The 21,596-nt window shown below is 65.7% G+C and overlaps 1 protein-coding gene across 1 annotated transcript; it reads left to right on the forward strand.

The window, feature by feature from the left end:
- The first annotated feature begins 8,496 nt into the window (after positions 1-8,496).
- LOC137677363 (apoptotic chromatin condensation inducer in the nucleus-like) lies at positions 8,497-20,309 on the forward strand. Its single transcript, XM_068424666.1, has 11 exons — positions 8,497-8,521; positions 8,684-8,805; positions 9,056-9,071; positions 9,484-9,686; positions 9,808-9,970; positions 12,541-12,659; positions 13,978-14,085; positions 16,337-16,444; positions 17,736-18,117; positions 18,867-18,967; positions 19,975-20,309. Exons 1-11 carry the CDS (start codon positions 8,497-8,499, stop codon positions 20,245-20,247), a joined length of 1,620 nt encoding a protein of 539 aa, XP_068280767.1. The 3' UTR covers positions 20,248-20,309.
- Positions 20,310-21,596: the final 1,287 nt, after the last annotated feature.

Raw genomic sequence — 21,596 nt, forward strand, 5'->3', positions numbered from 1 at the left:
GGCATCTAGACCCAACAGGGACCTTACTGGGAGCCAACTGGGAGGACCTAGACCCAACAGGGACCCAACTGGGGGCATTTAGACCCAACTGGGAGCCCATTGGGAGACCCCAGGCCCAACTGGGAGGTTCCCAGACCCAACTGGGAGCCCTTAGACCCAACTGGGAGCCCTTAGACCCAACTGGGACCAAACTGGGAGGTTCTCAGACCCAACTGGGAGCACTGGGACCCAACTGGGAGCCAACTGGGAGCCCCCAGACCCAACTGGGAGCCAACTGGGAGGTTCCTGGACCCAACTGGGGACACTTAGACCCAACTGGGAGCCAACTGGGCGCACTTAAACCCAACTGGGAGAGTCCAAACCCAACTGGGATCCAACTGGGGGCACCTAGACCCAACTGGGAGCCCATTGGGAGACCCCAGGCTCAACTGGGAGGTTCCCAGACCCAACTGGGAGCCCTTAGACCCAGCTGGGAGCCAACTGGGAGCCCTTAGACCCAACTGGGACCCAACTGGGAGGTTCTCAGACCCAACTGGGAGCACTGGGACCCAACTGGGAGCCAACTGGGGGCACTTAAACCCAACTGGGAGAGCCCAAACCCAACTGGGAGCCAACTGAGGGCATTTAGACCCAACTGGGAGCCAACTGGGAGGTTCCTGGACCCAACTGGGGACACTTAGACCCAACTGGGAGCCAACTGGGAGGACCTAGACCCAACTGGGACCCAACTGGGGGCACTTAAATCCAACTGGGAGAGTCCAAACCCAACTGGGAGCCAACTGGGGGCATTTAGACCCAACTGGGACCCAACTGGGAGCCCCTAGGCCCAACTGGGAGGTTCCCAGACCCAACTGGGAGCCCCTAGACCCAACTGGGACCCAACTGGGAGCCCCTAGGCCCAACTGGGAGGTTCCCAGACCCAACTGGGAGCCCCTAGACCCAACTGGGACACAACTGGGAGCCCCTAGACCCAACTGGGAGAGCCCAAACGCAACTGGGACCCAACTGGGGGCATCTAGACCCAACTGGGAGGTTCCTGGACCCAACTGGGGACACTTAGACCCAACTGGGAGCCAACTGGGAGGACCTAGACCCAACTGGGAGCCCCTAGACCCAACTGGGACCCAACTGGGGACACTTAGACCCAACTGGGAGCCAACTGGGAGGACCTAGACCCAACTGGGAGCCCCTAGGCCCAACTGGGAGGTTCCCAGACCCAACTGGGAGCCCCTAGACCCAACTGGGACACAACTGGGGACACTTAGACCCAACTGGGAGAGTCTAAACTCAACTGGGAGCCCTTAGACCCAACTGGGAGCCAACTGGGAGGTTCCTGGACCCAACTGGGGACACTTAGACCCAACTGGGAGCCAACTGGGGGCACTTAAACCCAACTGGGAGAGCCCAAACCCAACTGGGAGCCAACTGGGGGCCACTAGACCCAACTGGGAGCCCATCGGGAGACCCCAGGCTCAACTGGGAGGTTCCCAGACCCAACTGGGAGCACTGGGAGCCCCACCCCCACTCCCCCCCTCTCCCCACAGACGGACCCGGCGGGGCCCGGGGGGGCAGCGCCCGCCCCCCCCCTGTGCCGGTGAGTGGGGGGGGTATAGGGGCTATAGGGGCTCTAGGGGATCTATAGGGGATCTATGGGGCGCTATAGGGCGTGGGGGGGCTATGGGGGCTGGGGGGGGTCTATGGGGTCTATAGGGGCTCTATAGGGCCTGGGGGGGATGTGGGGGGCCTATAGGGGGCCGGGGGCCTATAGGGGGCTCTATAAGGGATATGGGGGTCTATGGGGGGTCTGTGGGTCTATAGGGGCTCTATAGGGTCTGTGGGGGGTCTGGGGGGGATGTGGGGGGTCTGGGGGGGTCTATAGGGGGTCTGGGGGTCTATGGGGGATGTGGGGGGTCTATAGGGGGCGTGGGGGGTTATGGGGGGGCTATAGGGGGTCAGGGGCTCTATAGGGAATATGGGGGGTCTGGGGGTCTATAGGAGCTCTATAGGGGCTGGGGGGGGATGTGGGGGGGCTATGGGGGTCTATAGGGCATATGGGGGTCTATAGGGGGTGGGGGTCCTATAGGGGGGTTTCTGGGGGTCTATGGGGGGGATGTGGGGGGCTATAGGGGGTGTGGGGTGATGGGGGGGCTATAGGGGGTCAGGGGGTCTATAGGGGCTGTGGGGGGTCTGTGGGGGGGGTCTGTGGGGTCTATAGGGGCTCTATAGGGCTTGGGGGGTCTGTGGGGGGCGTGTGGGCCTATGGGGAGCTCTATAGGGGATATGGGGGTCTGTGGGGGGTCTTTAGTTCTATAGGGGCCCTATAGGGCATGTGGGGGGGCTATGGGGTCTATAGGGGTTCTATAGGGGATGTGGGGTCTATAGGGGGGATATGGGGGGGCTATAGGGAGGGGGGGGCCTATAGGGGGCTCCATAGGGGATATGGGGGTCTGTAAGGGGGTCTGTGGGGTCTATAGGGGCTCTATGGGGGCTGTGGGGGGTCTATGGGGTCTATAGGGGTGTGGGGGGATGTGGGGGGGGCTGTAGGGGGTCAGGGGGTCTATAGGGGCTATGGGGGGTCTATAGGGGCCCTATAGGGTGTGGGGGGGATATAGGGGGTCTATAGGGGGCGTGGGGTGATGGGGGGGCCTATAGGGGCTATGGGGGGTCTATAGGGGCCCTATATGGGGTGGGGGGTCTGTGGGGGGTGGGGGGGCCTATAGGGGCTCTATAGGGTCTGGGGGGGGTCTGTGGATCTATAGGGGGCGGGGGGCTCTATAGGGGCTATGGGGGGTCTATAGGGGCCCTATAGGGCGTGGGGGGCACTATAGGGGGTGTGGGGGTCTAAGGGGCATCTATGGGGCCTATAGGGGCTCTATAGGGTCTGGGGGGGATGTGGGGGGCCCTATAGGGGCTGTGGGGGGCTATAGGGGCATCTATGGGGTCTATAGGGGCTATGGGGGGTCTATAGGGGCCCTATAGGGGGTGTGGGGGGTCTGTGGGGTCTATAGGGGGCGGGGGGTCTGTGGGGCGCCCTATAGGGGGTGTGGGGCGCTATGGGGGGGTCTGTGGGGCCCATAGGGGCTCTATAGGGTCTGGGGGCGCTGTGGGGGCGGGGCCGGGCCGGGGGCTCCTCCCCCCTCCCCCCCGGTGCCGCGGGGGCTGCTGGGTAACGGCAAGATGGCGGCGCGGCCCGGCGGCGGCCCCGCACAATAGAGGGGTGAGGGGGGGGGGGGGCTGCCCCATAGCGCTGCCCCATAGCGCTGCCCCATAGCGGGGGGGGGGGGATGTTGGGCTGGGGGGGATGTGTGGGGCAGGGGGGGGATGTGGGGCTGGGGATGGATCTATGGGGTGGGGGGGGATGTGTGGGGCTGGGGGGGATCTATGGGGCTGGATCTATGGGGCTGGGGGGGATGTGTGGGGCTGGATCTATGGGGCTGGGGGGGATGTGTGGGGCAGGGAGCATCTGTGGGGCTGGGGATCTATGGGGTGGGGGGGATGTGTGGGGCTGGGGGGGATCTATGGGGCTGGATCTATGGGGCTGGGGGGGATGTGTGGGGCTGGATCTATGGGGCTGGGGGGGATGTGTGGGGCAGGGCGGATCTATGGGGCAGGGGATCTATGGGGTGGGGGGATGTGTGGGGCTGGGGGTGGATCTATGGGGCTGGGGGGATCTATGGGGCGGGGGGGGATGTGTGGGGCTGGATCTATGGGGCTGGGGGGGATGTGTGGGGCAGGGAGCATCTGTGGGGCTGGGGATCTATGGGGTGGGGGGGATGTGTGGGGCTGGGGGGGATCTATGGGGCTGGATCTATGGGGCGGGGGGGGATGTGTGGGGCTGGATCTATGGGGCGGGGGGGGATGTGTGGGGCAGGGAGCATCTGTGGGGCTGGGGATCTATGGGGTGGGGGGGATCTGTGGGGCTGGGGGGGATCTATGGGGCTGGATCTATGGGGCTGGGGGGGATCTATGGGGCTGGATCTATGGGGCTGGGGGGGATGTGTGGGGCAGGGAGCATCTGTGGGGCTGGGGATCTATGGGGTGGGGGGTGTGGGGCTGGGGGGGATGTGGGGCTGGATCTATGGGGCTGGGAGGATGTGTGGGGCTGGATCTATGGGGCTGGGGGGGATCTGTGGGGCTGGGGGATGTGTGGGGCTGGGGGGTGTGTGGGGCTGGGGGGTGTGTGGGTCTGGATCTATGGGGCTGGGAGGGGGCTGTGGGGCTGGGGGGTGTGATGTGGGGCAGCTATGGGGCAGGGGGACCCACCCTGTGGGGCGCTATGGGGCAGAGGGGGATCTATGGGGCTGGGGGGGACTGGGGCTGGGGGGCACTTATGGGGCCGGGGGGATCTATGGGGCTGGGGTGTGTAACGGGGGGCAGCTATGGGGCAGGGGGACCCCGCTATGGGCCGCTATGGGGCAGGGGGACCCCGCTATGGGGCAGAGCACCCCCCCTTAGGGGATCTATGGGGCAGGGCCCCCCCGTGGGGGCGCCGTGGGGATCTATGGGGCGGGCGCCGTGGGTCCAGCCCCACTGATCCCCCCCCCCCCCCCGTCCTGCCCCATAGCGAGGAGCCGGCCGCGCCCATGGAGCAGGGCGCCCCCCCCGGGGACGGGGCGTCCCCCCCCAGCGCCGCCCCCCAGCGCCCCCCGGACCCCCAGGTAAGGGGGCGCCGTGGGGCGGGGGGGCGGGGCCACCCCATAAGTGTGGGGCGGGGGGAGGGGGGCCCTGGCTCACTTGGGGGGCGCCCCATAGCGCTGGCGACCTGTATGTTCACTAGGGGGCGCCCCACACCTATGGGGTCCCCTGTACTTATGGGGCGCCCCACATCTGTGGGGTCGCCTGGACTTAGGGGGCGCCCCATAGCGCTGGTGCTCTATAGAGTCACTAGGGGGCGCCCCACACCTGTGGGCTCCCCCGTACTTATGGGGCGCTGCCCCACATCTAGGGGGCGCCCTATACTTAGGGGGCGCCCCATAGCGCTGTCAGCACCCACGGGACCCCCAGCCCGTACTTAGGGGGCGCCCCACAGCGGCCTGCCCCATAGCTCCTTACGGGGCGCCCCACGGCGTGTGTGTGTGTCCCCCCCGCCTGCCCCACACTTGGGGGGCGCCCCACGGCCCCCCCGGGACCCCCCAAACGTGTCTCTCTTGGGCACCCAGCGCTGGCCTAAAGGAGCCCCGGGACCCCCAACCGCCCCTGGGGGGCGCCCCACGGATCTGGGACCCCCAACTGCCACTTGTGGGGCAGCCCCACGGACCTCCTGGACCCCCAACCGCCACTGGGGGGCGCCCCACGGATCCCTGTGACCCACAACTGCCACTTGTGGGGCAGCCCGTGGACCTCTGTGACCCACAACCGTCACTTATGGGGCAGCCCCATGGATCCCTGTGACCCACAACTGCCACTGGGGGGCGCCCCACGGATCTGGGACCCCCAACTACCACTTGTGGGGCAGCCCATGGACCTCTGTGACCCCCAAGCGCCACTGGGGGGCGCCCCATGGATTCCTGTGACCCACAACTATCACTTGGGGGGCGCCCCATGGATCTCTGGGACCCACAACTACCACTTGTGGGGCAGCCCCACGGACATCTGGGACCCCCAACTAACACTTGTGGGGCAGCCCCACGGACATCTGGGACCCCCAACTGCCACTAGGGGGTGCCCCACGGACCTCTGGGACCCACAAGTGTCACTTATGGGGCGCCCCATGGACATCTGGGACCCCCAACCACCACTAGGGGGCACCCCACGGATCCCTGTGACCCCCAACCGTCACTTATGGGGCAGCCCCACGGACTTCCAGCACCTTCACCGCCACTAGGGGGCGCCCCATGGATCTCTGTGACCCCCAACTGTCACTTATGGGGCAGCCCGTGGACCTCAGTGACCCACAGGCGCCACTAGGGGGCGCCCCATGGACCTTTGTCACCCACAACTGTCACTTATGGGGCAGCCTGTGGACCCCAGTGACCCACAACCGCCACTAGGGGGCGCCCCACGGATCTCTGTGACCCACAACCATCACTTATGGGGCGCCCCATGGACTGCTGTGACCCACAGCCATCAGTAGGGGGCGCCCCACAGACCTCCTGGACCCCCAACTGTCACTTGGGGGGTGCCCCACGGATCCCTGGGACCCCCAACCGTCACTTATGGGGCAGCCCCACGGACCTGCAGAATCTTCGCCACCACTAAGGGGCGCCCCACGGACCTCCTGGACCCACAACCACCGCTGGGGGGCGCCCCATAGATCTTTGTCACCCGCAGCCATCACTTATGGGGCAGCCCACGGACATCTGTGACCCACAACCGCCACTAGGGGGCGCCCCATAGATCTCTATGAATCTGGACCGTCACGTGGGGGGCGCCCCACGGACTTCCTGGACCCACAACCATCACTTATGGGGCAGCCCATGAACCTACAGGACCCACAACTACCACCAGGGGGCGCCCCACAGAGCTCTGGGACCCCCAACTGTCACTTGGGGGGCGCCCCACAGTCGTCTGTGACCCCCAACCGTCACTTATGGGGCAGCCCACGGACTTCCAGAACCTTCATCACCACTGGGGGGCGCCCCATAGATCTCTGAGACCCACAACCGTCACTTGGGGGGCGCCCCACAGACCTTTTGGACCCCCAACCGCCACTTATGGGGCAGCCCACGGACCGCTGTGACCCCCAACCGCCACTTATGGGGCAGCCCACGGATCTGTGACCCACATCCCCCACTGGGGGGCGCCCCATGGATCCCTGTGACCCCCAACTACCACTTGTGGGGCAGCCCGTGGACATTTGTGACCCACATCCATCACTTGGGGGGCGCCCCATGGACCTCCTGGACCCCCAACCGTCACTTATGGGGCACCCCACGGATCTGTGACCCCCAACTGCCACTTGTGGGGCAGCCCCATGGACATCCGGGACCCCCAACCATCACTTATGGGGCACCCCATGGACCTCAGGGACCCCCAACCGCCACTTATGGGGCAGCCCACGGACCTTTGTGACCCCCCAACCGCCACTTGTGGGGCACCCCACGGATCTGTGACCCACACCCCCCGCACCACTTGGGGGGCGCCCCATGGACTGTGTGACCCCCAGCTGCCACTTGTGGGGCACCCTATGGACCGCTGTGACCCCCAACCGCCACTTGTGGGGCGCCCCATGGACTGTGTGACCCCCAACCGCCACTTATGGGGCAGCCCACGGACCTCTGCACCCCCCCCACAGCACTTGGGGGGCGCCCCATGGACTGTGTGACCCCCAGCTGCCACTTGTGGGGCACCCCACGGATCTGTGACCCCCAACTGCCACTTATGGGGCACCCCACGGATCTGTGACCCACATCCCTCACTGGGGGGCGCCCCATGGACCGCTGTGACCCCCAACCACCACTTATGGGGCAGCCCATGAACCTACAGGACCCACAACCATCACTTGGGGGGCGCCCCACGGACCTTTGTGACCCCCAACTGCCACTTATGGGGCACCCCACGGATCTGTGACCCCCAACCGCCACTTATGGGGCACCCTATGGACCTGTGTGACCCACACCACTTGTGGGGCACCCCACGGATCTGTGACCCACACCCCGCGCTGGGGGGCGCCCCATGGACTGTGTGACCCCCAGCTGCCACTTGTGGGGCAGCCCACGGATCTGTGACCCACAACTACCACTTATGGGGCACCCTATGGACCGCTGTGACCCCCAAGTGCCACTTATGGGGCAGCCCACGGACCTCTGCACCCCCCCACAGCACTTGGGGGGCGCCCCACGGATCTGGGACCCCCAACCGCCACTTATGGGGCAGCCCCACGGACGCGGAGCCGCCCCCCCACCTCCCCCGCCCCACGGTGACGCCCCCTGTGGGGGGGGGGGGGAGGGGATTGGGTGGGGGGAGGGGGGGCAGGAGGGAGGGGGCGGAGCCTCCGCGCTTGGCCCCGCCCCCTGGGTGACGTCACGCCCCGGCCCCGCCCATCTCTCCCCCCAGGGCCCCGCCCAGCCCAAGGCCTTCAAGAGGAAGATCGCGGTGCTCTGTGAGTGGGCGGGGCCTAAAGGGGGCGGGGCTTAGGGGGCGGGGCTTGGGGTGGGGGCGGGGCCAAAGGGAGGGGGTTAAGGGGGTAGGGTGGGGGCGGGGCTTAGGGGACGGGGCTTGGGATGGGGGCGTGGCCTAAAGGAGTGGGCGGGGCTTAAGGGAGGGGCCTATAGGAGTGGGCGGGGCTTATAGGTTGGGGCGTGGCCGGGTGGGCGGGGCTTATAGGTTGGGGCGGGGCCTATAGGAGTGGGCGGGGCTTGTGGTTTGGGGGCGTGGCCTCGCAGCCAGGGTAGGTGGGGCTTGGGGCAGGGGCGGGGCTTAAAGGGGTGGGCGGGGCTTGGAGATTGGGGGCGTGGCTTCACATCCAGTGTGGGCGGGGCTTAGAAAAGGGGCGGGGACTAGAGTGGGAGGGGCTTCGGGTTGGTGGGCGTGGCTTATGAGGAGGGGCGGGGCTTAATGAAAGGGGCGGGGCCTCGGGCGGGTGGGGCTTGGAGATTGGGGGCGTGGCTTGGGGGTGGGCGGGGCTTAGGAAAGGGGCGGGGCTTGGTGGGGGCGGGGCTTGTGGGTGGGCGTGGTTTCCGGGGGCGTGTCCCCCCGCAAGCCCCGCCCCCCACACCCCCTCTCTCTCTCCTCGCCCAATCAGCAGCGGCGGCGCCCAAGGAGGCGGGGCCGAGCGCGGCGGGGGGCGGGGCCCGGAAGCGGCGCTGGGGCTCCAGCAGCGCCCCCAAGCGGCCGTCGCTCAGCATCACCACCGACTCCCTCAAGGTACCGCCCCTTCCGGCCACGCCCCCTCCTTGGCCACGCCCCCTGGGACACGCCCAAAATAAGCCCCGCCCCCTAAATCACCCCATAACCCCCATATATGGGGGGTGTGGTCCATATATGGGCATGAGGGGGCGTGGCCTCCCTGTGACCCCGCCCCCTTCCCCTTGGCCACGCCCCCTCTCTCGGCCCCGCCCCCGGGACACGCCCACAACAAGCCACGCCCCCTAAACCACCCCATATATGGGCATAGGGGCCATATATGGGGGGTGTGGTCCATATATGGGCATGAGGGGGTGTGGCCTCGCTGTGACCCCGCCCCCTTTCCCTTGGCCACGCCCCCTCCCTTGGCCACGCCCCCGGGACACGCCCACAACAAGCCACGCCCCCTAAACCACCCCATATATAGGCATAGGGGCCATATATGGGGGGTGTGGTCCATATATGGGGCTGTGGGGGCGTGGCCTCGCCGTGACCACGCCCCCTCTCCCCTGGCCCCGCCCCATGGGACACGCCCACAACAAGCCCCGCCCCCTTAACCCCCCATAACCCCCATATATGGGCATGGGAGCCATATATGGGGGGTGTGGTCCATATATGGGCATGAGGGGGGCGTGGCCTCGCCGTGACCCCGCCCCCTTTCCCTTGGCCCCGCCCCCAGAGCCTCATTCCCGAGATGAGGGCGGGGCCGGCGGGGGGCGGGGCCGAGGCGGTGGTGGAGCTGCACCCCGAGGAGGCGGCGGCGGCCATCTTGGAAGGGGAGGAGGAAGAGGAGGAGGAAGGCGGAGGGGGCGTGGCCTCGGCCGGAGGGGGCGTGGCCTCAGGCCCCGCCCCCCCGTTCCCCTCCCCCCCCCCACCTGAAGATCTGCCGCACCGTGACGCAGGTAGGGGGCGCTGCCCCCCGTAGCCCCGCCCCCTCATTGGCCACGCCCCCATTGGCCACGCCCCCATTGGCCACGCCCACCCCTCTGACCACGCCCCCCCGCTGGCCCCGCCCCCCCCCAGGTGGTGGCGCCCGAGGGGCAGGAGAACGGGGAGGGGGAGGGGCAGGAGGAGGAGGGGGGGGAGGGGCCGCCCGCCAGGCCCCGCCCCCCGCCCGCGCAGGCCCCGCCCCCCGCCGAGGGAGCCCCGCCCCCCGCCCGGCCCCCGGACGGCGACGGCAGGAGAGGTGAGGGGGGGGGACTGGGCCGTACTGGTGTGTACTGGTCTGTATTGGCTTATATTGGCGCGTCCTGGCCTGTACTGGGCCATACTGGGCCATACTGGTCTGTACTGGGCTATACTGGTCTATATTGAGCCATACTGGTCTATATTGGTCCGTACTGGCCCATACTGGTCCATATTGGCCCATACTGGCCTGTACTGTCACATACTGGTCCATACTGGTCCATATTGGGCCATACTGGTCTGTACTGGGCCATACTGGGCCATACTGCTCTGTACTGGGCCATACTGGTCAATATTGGTCCATATTGGTCTGTACTGGCTCATACTGGTGTATACTGGTCTGTACTGGTTCATATTGGTCTGTACTGTCCTGTACTGGTCGATACTGGTCCATATTGGTCTGTACTGGCCCATACTGGCTCATACTGGTCAATATGCATTCATACTGGTCCATATGAGTCTGTACTGGTCCATATTGGTCTGTAGTGGCCCATACTGGTTCATACTGGTCAATATTGGCCCATACTGGTCCATATTGGCCCATACTGGCCCATACTGGTCCATATTGGTCTGTAGTGGTCTATACCGATCAATATTGGTCTATACCAGTTAATATTGGTCTATACTGGTCTATATTGGTCCGTACTGGCCCATACTGGTCCATACTGATCAATATTGGTCCATACTGATCTATATTGGTCCGTACTGGCCCATACTGGTCCATACTGGTCAATATTGGTCCATATTGGTCCATGTTAGTCTGTATTGTCCTATACTGGCCCATACTGGTCCATAGTGATCCGTACTGGCCCATACTGGTCCGTATTGGTCCATACTGGCCCATACTGGTCCATATTGGCTTATACCGGTCTGTAACGCCCCACACAGGTCTATAGCGGTCTATGCTGGTTCATACTGGTCTGTAATGGGTTGTACTGGCCCATACCAGTCAATATTGACTTGTAGTGGTCCACACTGGTCTGTACTGGTCCATAGTGGCCCATACTGGTCCTTATTGGCTTATACTGGTTTATATTGGGTTATACTGGTTCATATTGGCTTATGCTGGGCCATAATGGTCCATACTGGGCCGTAGTGGTCTGTACTGGTCCACACTGGCCAATACTGGTCCGCACTGGTCCGTACTGGTCTAACTGGCCAATACTGGTCCACACTGGTCCGTACTGGTTTCTATTGGCTGATACTGTTCCACTTTGGTTTATATTGGCCCGTCATGGTTTATACTGGTCTATAGTGGTCTGTACTGGTCCATATTGATCCATGCTGGTACGTACTGGTTTATATTGGTCCATATTGATTCATACTGGTCTGTACTGGCGTGTATTGGTTCATGCTGGCTCATACTGGTCCACACTGGCCCATAATGGTCCATACTGGCCCATACTGGTCCACACCAGTCCACACTGCCCCATTCTGGCCCATACTGGCCCGTACTGGTCCATAATGGTCCGTAGTGGTCCGTACTGGCCCATATTGGTCCATGCTGGGCCATAATGGTCTGTATTGGTTTGTACTGGTCCGTACTGGCTAATACTGGTCCATACTGCTACATATTGGCTTATAGTGGCTTATAATGGTCTATACTGGCCCTTACTGGTCCATATTGGTCTATAATAGCCCATATTGGCACAGACTCCATACTGATTCATAGTGTTCTGTCCTGGTTTGTACTGGTTCTTACTGGTCCGTACTGGCCCATAGTGTTCTATACTGGTCCATATTGGCATATACTGGCCCATATTAGTCCGTATTAATCGGTACTGGGCTGTACTGGTTCTTAATGGTCACTACTGGTTTGTACTGGACTATACTGATTCATACTGGTCTATACAGGCCATACTGGTCTATACTGGTCCATACTGGTCAGTAGTGGCCCATGTTGGTCCATACTGGTCTATATTGGTCTATAACAGCCTATACTGGTTCCTACTGGTCTGTACTGGGTCTTATTGGTCCATACTGGTCTGTACTGACCCACAGTGGTCTGTACTGGTCCATATTGGGCTGTATTGGCCCGTACTGGCCCATGCTGGTCTGTACTGGTCCGTAGTGGCCTATACTGGCCCGTACTGGCCTTCACTGGCCCGTACTGGTTCTCACTGGTCCATACTGGTCCATACTGGCCTATACTGGCCCGTACTGGTCCATACTGACCTTCACTGGCCCGTACTGGCCCTCACTGGTCCGTACTGGTCCGTACTGGCCTGTACTGGCCCGTACCAGTCTGTACTGGTCCATACTGGCCCTCACTGGCCCGTACTGGTCTGTATTGGTCCGTATTGGTCTGTACTGGTTCGTACTGGTCCGTACTGGTTCTCAGTGGCCCATACTGGTCCGTACTGGCCGTCACTGGCCCGTACTGGTTCTCATTGGCCCGTACTGGCCCATACCAGTCTGTACTGGTCCGTACTGGTCCATACTGGCCTATATTGGCCCGTACTGGTCCGTACTGGCCCGTACTGGTTCTCACTGGTCTGTACTGCCCCGTACTGGCCCATACTGGTCCGTACTGGTCCGTACTGGTTCTCACTGGTCCCCCCGCCCCCGCAGGCGCCCCCCCCCGCCGGGGGCTGCCCCTGGTGCTCCCCGTGGACGACCCCGTGCGGGCGGCGCCGCGCCCCTCCCCCCCCCGCGCCCGCCCCTCCCCCATCGTGCACATCCGCAACCTGGTGAGGGGGGGGCGCTATGGGGCGGGTGTGGGGGGATCTGTGGGGCGGGATCTATGGGGCAGGAGCTGTGGGGCGGGATCTATGGGGCGGGAGCTGTGGGGCGGGTGTGGGGGGATCTATGGGGCTGGGGGGGTCTATGGGGCGGGATCTATGGGGCAGGGGTGTGGTGGGAGGATCTATGGGGCAGGATCTATGGGGCGGGTGTGGGGTGGGGGGGATCTATGGGGCGGGGGGGCGCTGTGGGGCGGGTGTGGGGGGATCTATGGGGCTGGGGGGGGTCTATGGGGCGGGATCTATGGGGCAGAGGTGGGGCGCTATGGGGCGTGGGGGGCGCTATGGGGCACTGGGGGGGCTGTGGGGTTGGGGGGGCCGCTATGGGGCAGCCATAGGGAGCGCTGTGGGGCTGGGGGGGGGATCTATGGGGCAGGTGTGGGGGGATCTATGGGGCGGGATCTATGGGGCGGGTGTGGGGCAGGTTGGGTGGGTGTGGGGGGCACTGGGGGGGCTGTGGGGCAGCCCTAGGGGGCGCTGTGGGGCACTGGGGGGTGGGGGGAGGATCTATGGGGCGGGTGTGGGGCGCTATGGGGCTCTATGGGGCAGCCATAGGGGGCACTATGGGGCAGAGGGGGATCTATGGGGCGGGTGTGGGGTGGGGGGAGTCTATGGGGCAGCCCTAGGGGGCGCTATGGGGTGGGTGTGGGGCAGGTTGGGGGGTGTGGGGGGCGCTGTGGGGCAGGGGGGATCTGTGGGGCACTGTGGGTCGCTATGGGGCAGCAGTAGGGGGCGCTGTGGGGTTCTATGGGTCGCTATGGGGCTGCCCCACACCCCCTGCCCCACACATCCCCCCCCCAGGTGCGGCCCTTCACGCTGGGGCAGCTCGAGGAGCTCCTGTAGTGGGGGGGGGGGGCAGCCATGGGGCTCTATGGGGCAGCGCTGTGGGGCGCTATGGGTCGCTATGGGGCTGCCCCACACCCCCTGCCCCACACATCCCCCCCCAGGTGCGGCCCTTCATGCTGGGGCAGCTCAAGGCGCTCCTGTAGTGCGGGGGGGGCAGACACGGGTGGTGCTATGGGGCAGGTGTGGGGCGCTATGGGGCAGCGCTGTGGGGCTCTATGGGTCGCTATGGGGCTGCCCCACACCCCCTGCCCCACACATCCCACCCCCAGGTGCGGCCCTTCACACTGGGGCAGCTCGAGGCGCTCCTGTGGTGGGGGGGGGCAGCCCTAGGGGGCACTGGGGATGCTGTGGGGCGCTATGGGGTGCTGTGGGGCAGCGCTGTGGGTCGCTATGGGGCTGCCCCACACCTCGTGCCCCCCAGGTGCGGCCCTTCACGCTGGGGCAGCTCAAGGAGCTCCTGGCCCGCACGGGGCGGCTGCGGGACGACGGCTTCTGGATCGACCGCATCAAGTCCCACTGCTACGTCACGGTGGGGGGCGCTGTGGGGCGGGGGGGGGGCGCTATGGGGCGGGGGGTGGGGCGGGGTGTGGGGCAGGGGTGGGGGGGGGATGTGGGGTGGGTGTGGGGCGGATGTGGGGGGATGTGGGGCAGGGGGTGGGGGGTGGATGTGGGGTGGGGATGGGGTGATGTGTGGGGCAGTGAGGGGGCTGTGGGGCGCTATGGGGCGCTGTGGGGCGCTGTGGGGCTCTATGGGGCTCTGTGGGGCGCTATGGGGCGCTGTGGGGCACAGGGGGTTCTATGGGGATCTATTGGGTCTATGGGACTCTATGGGTCGCTATGGGTCCTACGGGGCGCTGTGGGCTCTATGGGGCGCTGTGGGTCGCCGTGGGGCGCTAGGGGGTGCTATGGGGTGTATGGGGCACTATGGGGCGATGTGGGGCGCTATGGGGCACAGGGGGGTCTATGGGGCTCTACGGGATCTATGGAGCTCTATGGGGTTCTGTGGGGTTCTATGGGATCTATGGGGCGCTGTGGGGCGCTATGGGGCACTGTGGGCTCTATGGGGCTCTATGGGATCTGTGGGGTGCTGTGGGGCACAGGGGGCTCTATGGGGCGCTGTGGGGTGGCGGGGCTCTATGGGGCACTAGTGGGTGCTATGGGGCTCTCTGGGCTCTATAGGTCTGTATGGGGCGCTGTGGGGTTCTATGGGGTCTATGGGGCTGTATGGGTCTCTATGGGGCGCTGTGGGTCGCTGTGGGGCTCTATGGGTCACTGTGGGGTCTATGGGGTGCTGTGGGGCTCTATGGGGTCTATGGGGCTCTGTGGGCTTCTATGGGTCACTGTGGGGCTCTATGGGGCACTGTGGGGTCTGTGGGGCTCTATGGGTTCTGTGGGGTCTATGGGGCGCTGTGGGGCTCTATGGGGCACTGTAGGTCGTCATGGGTGCTTGGGGTGCTATGGGGCACAGGGGTCTCTATGGGGCGCTATGGGGGTCTGTGGGGTGCCGTGGGTCTCTATGGGGCGCTGTGGGGCTCTATGGGGTCTATGGGGCAGTGGGGCTCTATGGGTCTCTATGGGGCGCTGTGGGTCTCTGTGGGGTCTATGGGGCACTAGTGGGCACTATGGGATCTATGGGTCTCTGTGGGGTCTATGGGTCGCTGTGGGTCTCTGTGGGGCGCTGTGGGGCTCTGTGGGGTCTATGGGGCAGTGGGGCTCTATGGGTCTCTATGGGGCGCTGTGGGGCGCTGTGGGGTCTATGGGGCACTAGTGGGCACTATGGGATCTATGGGTCTCTGTGGGGTCTATGGGTCGCTGTGGGTCTCTGTGGGGCGCTGTGGGGCTCTGTGGGCTCTATGGGTCGCTGTGGGGCGCTGTGGGTCACTGTGGGTCTCTATGGGGTGCTATGGGGTACTGTGGGTTGCTGTGGGGCTCTATGGGGTGCTGTGGGGTCTATGGGGCAGTAGTGGGTGCTATGGGATCTATGGGTCTCTGTGGGGTCTATGGGGCGCTGTGGGGCGCTGTGGGGCGCTATGGGTCTTACAGGGTGCTGTGGGCTCTGTGGGGCGCTGTGGGGCGCTAGGGGGTGATGTGGGGCGCTATGGGGCACAGGGGGCTCTATGGGGCTCTACGGGATCTATGGGGCTCTATGGGGTTCTATGGGGCGCTGTGGGGTCCTATGGGGCACTGTGGGCTCTGTGGGGCGCTGTGGGCTCTATGGGGCGCTGTGGATCGCTGTGGGGCGCTAGGGGGTGCTGTGGGGTCTATGGGGCGCTGTGGGGCGCTATGGGGCACAGGGGGTTCCATGGCGCTCTATGGGATCTATGGGACTCTATGGGGTTCTATGGGGCTCTATGGAATCTATGGGATCTGTGGGGCGCTGTGGGGCACAGGGGGCTCTATGGGGCGCTGTGGGGTGGTGGGGCTCTATGGGGCACTAGTGGGCGCTATGGGGCTCTCTGGGCTCTATAGGTCTCTATGGGGCGCTGTGGGGTCTATGGGCTCTATGGGGCGCTGTGGGGCACTGTGGGGTCTATGGGTTCTGTGGGGTCTATGGGGCGCTGTGGGGCTCTATAGGGTCTATGGGGGTCTCTGGGTTTCTATGTGGTGCTGTGGGTCGCTGTGGGGCTCTATGGGGTCTGTGGGGTCTATGGGGCTCTATGGGTTTCTATGGGGCGTTGTGGGGCTCTATGGGTCTCTGTGGGTCTCTATGGGGCGCTGTGGGGCGCTGTGGGTCTCTATGGGGCGCTATGGGGCGCTATGGGTCCCCGTGGTCCCCGCAGTACGCGTCGCTGGAGGAGGCGGTGGCGACGCGGGAGGCGCTGCACGGGGTCACGTGGCCCCACTCCAACCCCAAGGTGCTGGCGGCCGACTTCGCCGAGCAGGAGGAGGTGGGGCCGCTGGGGGGCAGGGTGTGGGGCGGGGGGGGGCTGGGGGGCGGTTATGGGGCAGGGTGTGGGGCTGGGGGGTGGTTATGGGGCAGGGTGTGGGGCTGGGGGGTGGTTATGGGGCGGGATGTGGGGCTGGGGGGTGGTTATGGGGCACTGGGGGGTGGTTATGGGGCAGGGTGTGGGGCTGGGGGGTGGTTATGGGGCAGGATGTGGGGCGGGGGGGGCGGTTATGGGGCAGGATGTGGGGCTGGGGGGCGGTTATGGGGCAGTGGGGGGCAGTTATGAGGCAGGGTGTGGGGCTGCGGGGCAGTTATGGGGCACTGGGGGGTGGTTATGGGGCACTGGGGGTAGTTATGGGGTGGGATGTGGGGCCAGGGGGAGGTTATGGGGCACTGGGGGGCGGTTATGGGGCAGGGTGTGGGGCTGGGGGGTGGTTATGGGGCAGGGTGTGGGGCTGGGGGGTGGTTATGGGGTGGGATGTGGGGCTGGGGGGTGGTTATGGGGCACTGGGGGGTGGTTATGGGGCAGGGTGTGGGGCTGGGGGGTGGTTATGGGGCAGGATGTGGGGCGGGGGGGCGGTTATGGGGCAGGATGTGGGGCTGGGGGGCGGTTATGGGGCAGTGGGGGGCAGTTATGAGGCAGGGTGTGGGGCTGCGGGGCAGTTATGGGGCACTGGGGGGTGGTTATGGGGCACTGGGGGTAGTTATGGGGTGGGATGTGGGGCCAGGGGGAGGTTATGGGGCACTGGGGGGCGGTTATGGGGCAGGATGTGGGGTTGGGGGGGCAGTTATGGGGCACTGGGGGGCGGTTATGGGGCAGGATGTGGGGTTGGGGGGCAGTTATGGGGCACTGGGGGGTGGTTATGGGGCGGGTTGTGGGGCTGGGGGGCACTTATGGGGCACTGGGGGGCGGTTATGGGGCACTGGGGGGCGGTTATGGGGCAGGGTGTGGGGCTGGGGGGTGGTTATGGGGCACTGGGGGGCAGTTATGGGGCAGGGTGTGGGGCTGGGTGGCAGTTATGGGGCACTGGGGGGCGGTTATGGGGCACTGGAGGGCAGTTATGGGGCAGGGTGTGGGGCTGGGGGGCAGTTATGGGGCACTGGGGGGCGGTTATGGGGCGGGATGTGGGGCTGGGGGGGGCGTGGCCTGACACATGGGGGGCGCTGTGGGGTGGGTTTAGGGCCACTAGGGGGCGCTGTGGGGCTGGATGTGGGGCGGGGGGGCGTGGCCTGTGTTTGGGGGCGTGGCCTGGGGTCGGGGGGGGCGTGTCCTAACGAGGCCCCGCCCCCAGCTGGACTTCCACCGGGGGCTGGTGCCGGCGCGCGCGGCCGGGGGGGAGGAGCCAGCGGCGGGGGGGGCGTGTCCTGCGGGCGGCGGCGGGGGGCGTGGCCTCGGCGGAGGGGGCGTGTCCCCGTGCGGCCCCGCCCCCCGGGAGGCGGGGCAGTGGGCGGAGCGCGAGCGGGAGATGGCGCGGCGGGAGCGGGCGCGGGGCGAGCGCGAGTGGGACCGCGGCAAGGGAAGCCCCGCCCCTTCCGGGACACGCCCCCCGCCGGCGGCGACAGGCCACGCCCCCCCCCTCGCCCCGCGGGAGCCCCGCCCCCGGCACCGCCCCCCCGCCCCCGGCGACAAGGAGAGGGGGCGGGGCCAGAGGGAGGGGCGGCCCGACAAGAGAGGTGAGGGGGCGGGGCTATGCAAATGGGGAGGGGGCGAAAGGGGCGGGGCCACGGGGAAGGGGGAGGGGCTTAGGGAAGGGGCTAAAGGAAGGGGCGTAGCCACGGGGAAGGGGAGGGGCTAAGGGGGCGGGGTTATGCAAATGGGGAGGGTGGGGTTAAAGGGGGAGGGGCTAAAGGGCGTGGCTATGGGGGAGGGGCTATGTGGTGGGCGGGGCTAAAGGGGGCGGGGCTATGCAAATGGGGAGGGAGGGGTGGGGCTACGGGTGGGAGTGGCTAAAGGGGGTGTGGCCATGGGGAAAGGGGAGGGGCTAATGGGGAAGGGGCGGAGCTATGGGGTGGGAGGGGCTAGGGGGGCGTGGTTATGCAAATGGAGAAGGTGGGAGTAAAGGGGGAGGGGCTAAACAGGGGTGGCCATGGGAAAGGGGAGGGGCTATGAGGTGGGAGGGGCTAAGGGGGCGGGGTTATGCAAATGGAGGGGGTGGGGTTAAGGGGGGTGGGCGGGGCTAAAGGGGGCGTGGTCGTGGGGAAAGGGGAGGGGCTAAAGGTTGGGGGCGTGGCTATAGGGAAGGGGAGGGGCTGTGGGTGGGTGGGGCTAAAGGGGGCGGGGCTATGGGAGGGGCTTAGGGGCGGGGATATGCAAAATGGGGTGGGGTAAAGGGGGTGGGGCCTAGTGGCTGGTGGGCGGGGCTAAAGGCTGGTGGGCGTGGTTAACTGCTGACCCCGCCCCTTTCGGTCCCGACCAATGGCAGAGAAGCCGCCCGAGGAGCCCCCGGCCAAGCTATTGGACGACCTGTTCCGCAAGACCAAGGCGGCGCCCTGCATCTATTGGCTGCCGCTGACCGACACCCAGGTGGGCGGGGCCGAGGGGGGCGGGGCCTCATAGTGGGCGGGGCCTCGGTGGGGGCGGGGCTTAGCGAGGGGGCGTGGCTTCCTTCCCTTATAGGGTCTATGGAGGGCCTGTAGCTCCTCCCACTCCCTCTAGGAGGGGGCGTGGCCTCTTTATAGGGGGCGTGGCCTCACCGAGGGGTGTGGCCTAAAGTGGGCGTGGCCGATCTAAGGGGGCGTGGCCTCGAGGGGGCGTGGCTTCCTCCCCTTGCAGTGTCTATGGGGGGGCCCATAGGCCCTCCCCCTTTGCTCTAAGGGGGCGTGGCCTCATTTGGAGGGGGCGTGGCTTCGCCGAGGGGTGTGGCCTATAAGGGGGCGTGACCTAAAGTGGGCGTGGTCTCGAGGGGGCGTGGCCTCCACCCCTTAAAGGGCCTATGGGGGCCCTGTAGCCCCTCCCTCTTGCTCTAGGAGGGGGCGTGGCCTCACTAAGGGGCGTGGCCTAAAGTGGGCGTGGTCCCAAGTGGGCGTGGCTTAAGAGGGGGCGGAGCTTCCCTCCCCTTACAGGGTCCATGTGGGCCCTATAGCTCCTCCCCCTTTGCTATAGGGGGCGTGGCCTATTGGGGAGGGGCGTGGCCTCACCGAGGGGTGTGGCCTATAAGGGGGCGTGGCCTAAAGTGGGCGTGGCCTCAAGGGGGCGTGGCTTTCTCCACTTACCGTGCCTATGGGGGCTCTGTAGCCCCTCCCACTTGCTCTAGGAGGGGGCGTGGCCTCTTTATAGGGGGTGTGGCCTATAAGGGGGCGTGGCCTAGAGTGGGCGTGGCCTCTCTAAGGGGGCGTGGCTTCCCATGGGGGCGGGTCTTCCCCCTCCCTCCACGGTCCATATTGGGGGGGGGCGTCATGTTTGCCCCGCAGCCCCTCCCCCGCGCTATCCCCGCCCCCTCTGTAACCCCGCCCCCTGAGTCCCCGCCCCTTAGGCCCCGCCCCCCGAGGCCCCGCCCCCCTCTGACCCCGCCCCCCGTCCCCCCCCCCCAGTTCGTGCAGAAGCAGGCGGAGCGCGCGGCGCGGGCGCGGGAGCGGGAGCGGCGCCGCAAGGAGCAGGAGGAGGAGGAGCTGCGCCAGCGGGGGGGCGGGGCCACCGCCAGCGCCCCGCCCCCCCGCGACAAAAGGGGCGGGGCCAACGCCGCCAACGCCCCGCCCACCGCCACGCCCACCCCCCGCCGCGCGGGGGGGGGGGGAGGGGAGAAGAGGCGCAGCCGCAGCCGCAGCCGCAGCCCCCCCGTCAGGGACCGGGGGGGGCGGCGCTGAGGGGGGGGGGGGACACACATGGTGGGGGACCCCCCCGGGGGCAATAAAGTGGTTGGAGCCGACGGACCCACTTGGAGTGGGGTGGGGGGGGGGGTCCTGGGGGGGTGGGGGCAATTTGGGGGGGTTTAGGGGGGACTTGGGGGGGTTAGGGGGGATTTGGGGCAATTTGGGGGGGTTAGGGGGGGTTTGGGGCAATTTGGGGGGGTTTAGGGGGGATTTGGGGCAATTTCAGGGGTTTTGGGGCAGTTTTGAAGGGATTGGGGGGGGTTGGGGGCAATTTTAGGCGTTTTGGGGGCAATTTTGAAGGGATTGGGGGGATTTTGGGGCAATTTCAGGGGGTTTTGGGGCAATTTTGAAGGGATTTGGGGGCTTTTGGGGCAATTTGGGGGGGTTCAGGGGGAGAATTGGGGGGTTTTGGGGTAATTTCAGGGGGTTTGGGGCAATTTTGAATGGGTTTGGGGGGGTTTTGGGGCAATTTGGGGGGGTTTAGGGTGGATTTGGGGGGGTTGGGGGGATTTGGGGCAATTTCAGGGGGTTTAGGGGCAGTTTTGGGGGCAACTTTGAGGGTCCAGGGGGGGGATTTGAGGAGTCCTCGGGGATTGGGGGGTTTTGGGGCAATTTCAGGGGTTTTGGGGCAATTTTGAAGGGATTTGGGGCAATTTGGGGGGTTTAGGGGGGATTTGGGGCAACTTCAGGGGTTTGGGGGCAATTTTGAAGGGATTGGGGAGGTTTTGGGGCAATTTGGGGGGGTTTTGGGGCAATTTGGGGGGGTTTAGGGGGGATTTGGGGTAATTTCAGGGGGCTTTGGGGACAATTTTGAAGGGATTGGGGGTTTGGGGGCAATTTGGGGGGTTTTGGGGCAATTTGGGGGGGGTTAGGGGGTTTTGGGGCAATTTCAGGGATTTGGGGGCAATTTTGAAGGGATTTGGGGGGATTTTGTGGCAATTTGGGGGGGTTCAGGGGGAGAATTCGGAGGGTTTGGGGCAATTTGGGGGGGATTGGGGGGGATTTTGGGGTTCGGGGGGGATTTGGGGGCAATTTTGAGGGTCTGGGGGGGTTTTGGGGCGACATGGGGTTTGGGGGTGATTTTGGGGCAATTTAGGGGGTATCGGGGCAATTTTGTGGTTTTGGGGGCAAGTTTGGGCGTTTTGGGGCAATTTCAGGGGGGTTAGGTGGAGTTTTGGGTAAATTTCAGGGGATTTGAGGGGTTTTGGGGTAATTTAGTGGGCATTTGGGGGGCGTTGGGGGCGATTTTGAGGGTCTGGGGGGGTATTTGTGGCGATTTTAGGGGTTTACGGGTAATTTTGGGTTTTTGGGGGGATTTGGGGGCAATTTGGGGTGTTTTGGGG

This window comes from Nyctibius grandis, unplaced genomic scaffold (genome assembly GCF_013368605.1).
Source record: "Nyctibius grandis isolate bNycGra1 unplaced genomic scaffold, bNycGra1.pri scaffold_162_arrow_ctg1, whole genome shotgun sequence".
Taxonomy (NCBI): domain Eukaryota; kingdom Metazoa; phylum Chordata; class Aves; order Nyctibiiformes; family Nyctibiidae; genus Nyctibius; species Nyctibius grandis.

Coding starts and splice junctions, on each gene's coding strand:
- LOC137677363 (XM_068424666.1), top strand. CDS start 8,497: ATGAAAGGGGCGGGGCCTCGGGCGG. Junction 12,660..13,977: donor TCGTGCACATCCGCAACCTG/GTGAGGGGGGGG, acceptor CGTGCCCCCCAG/GTGCGGCCCTTCACGCTGGG. Junction 14,086..16,336: donor AGTCCCACTGCTACGTCACG/GTGGGGGGCGCT, acceptor TGGTCCCCGCAG/TACGCGTCGCTGGAGGAGGC.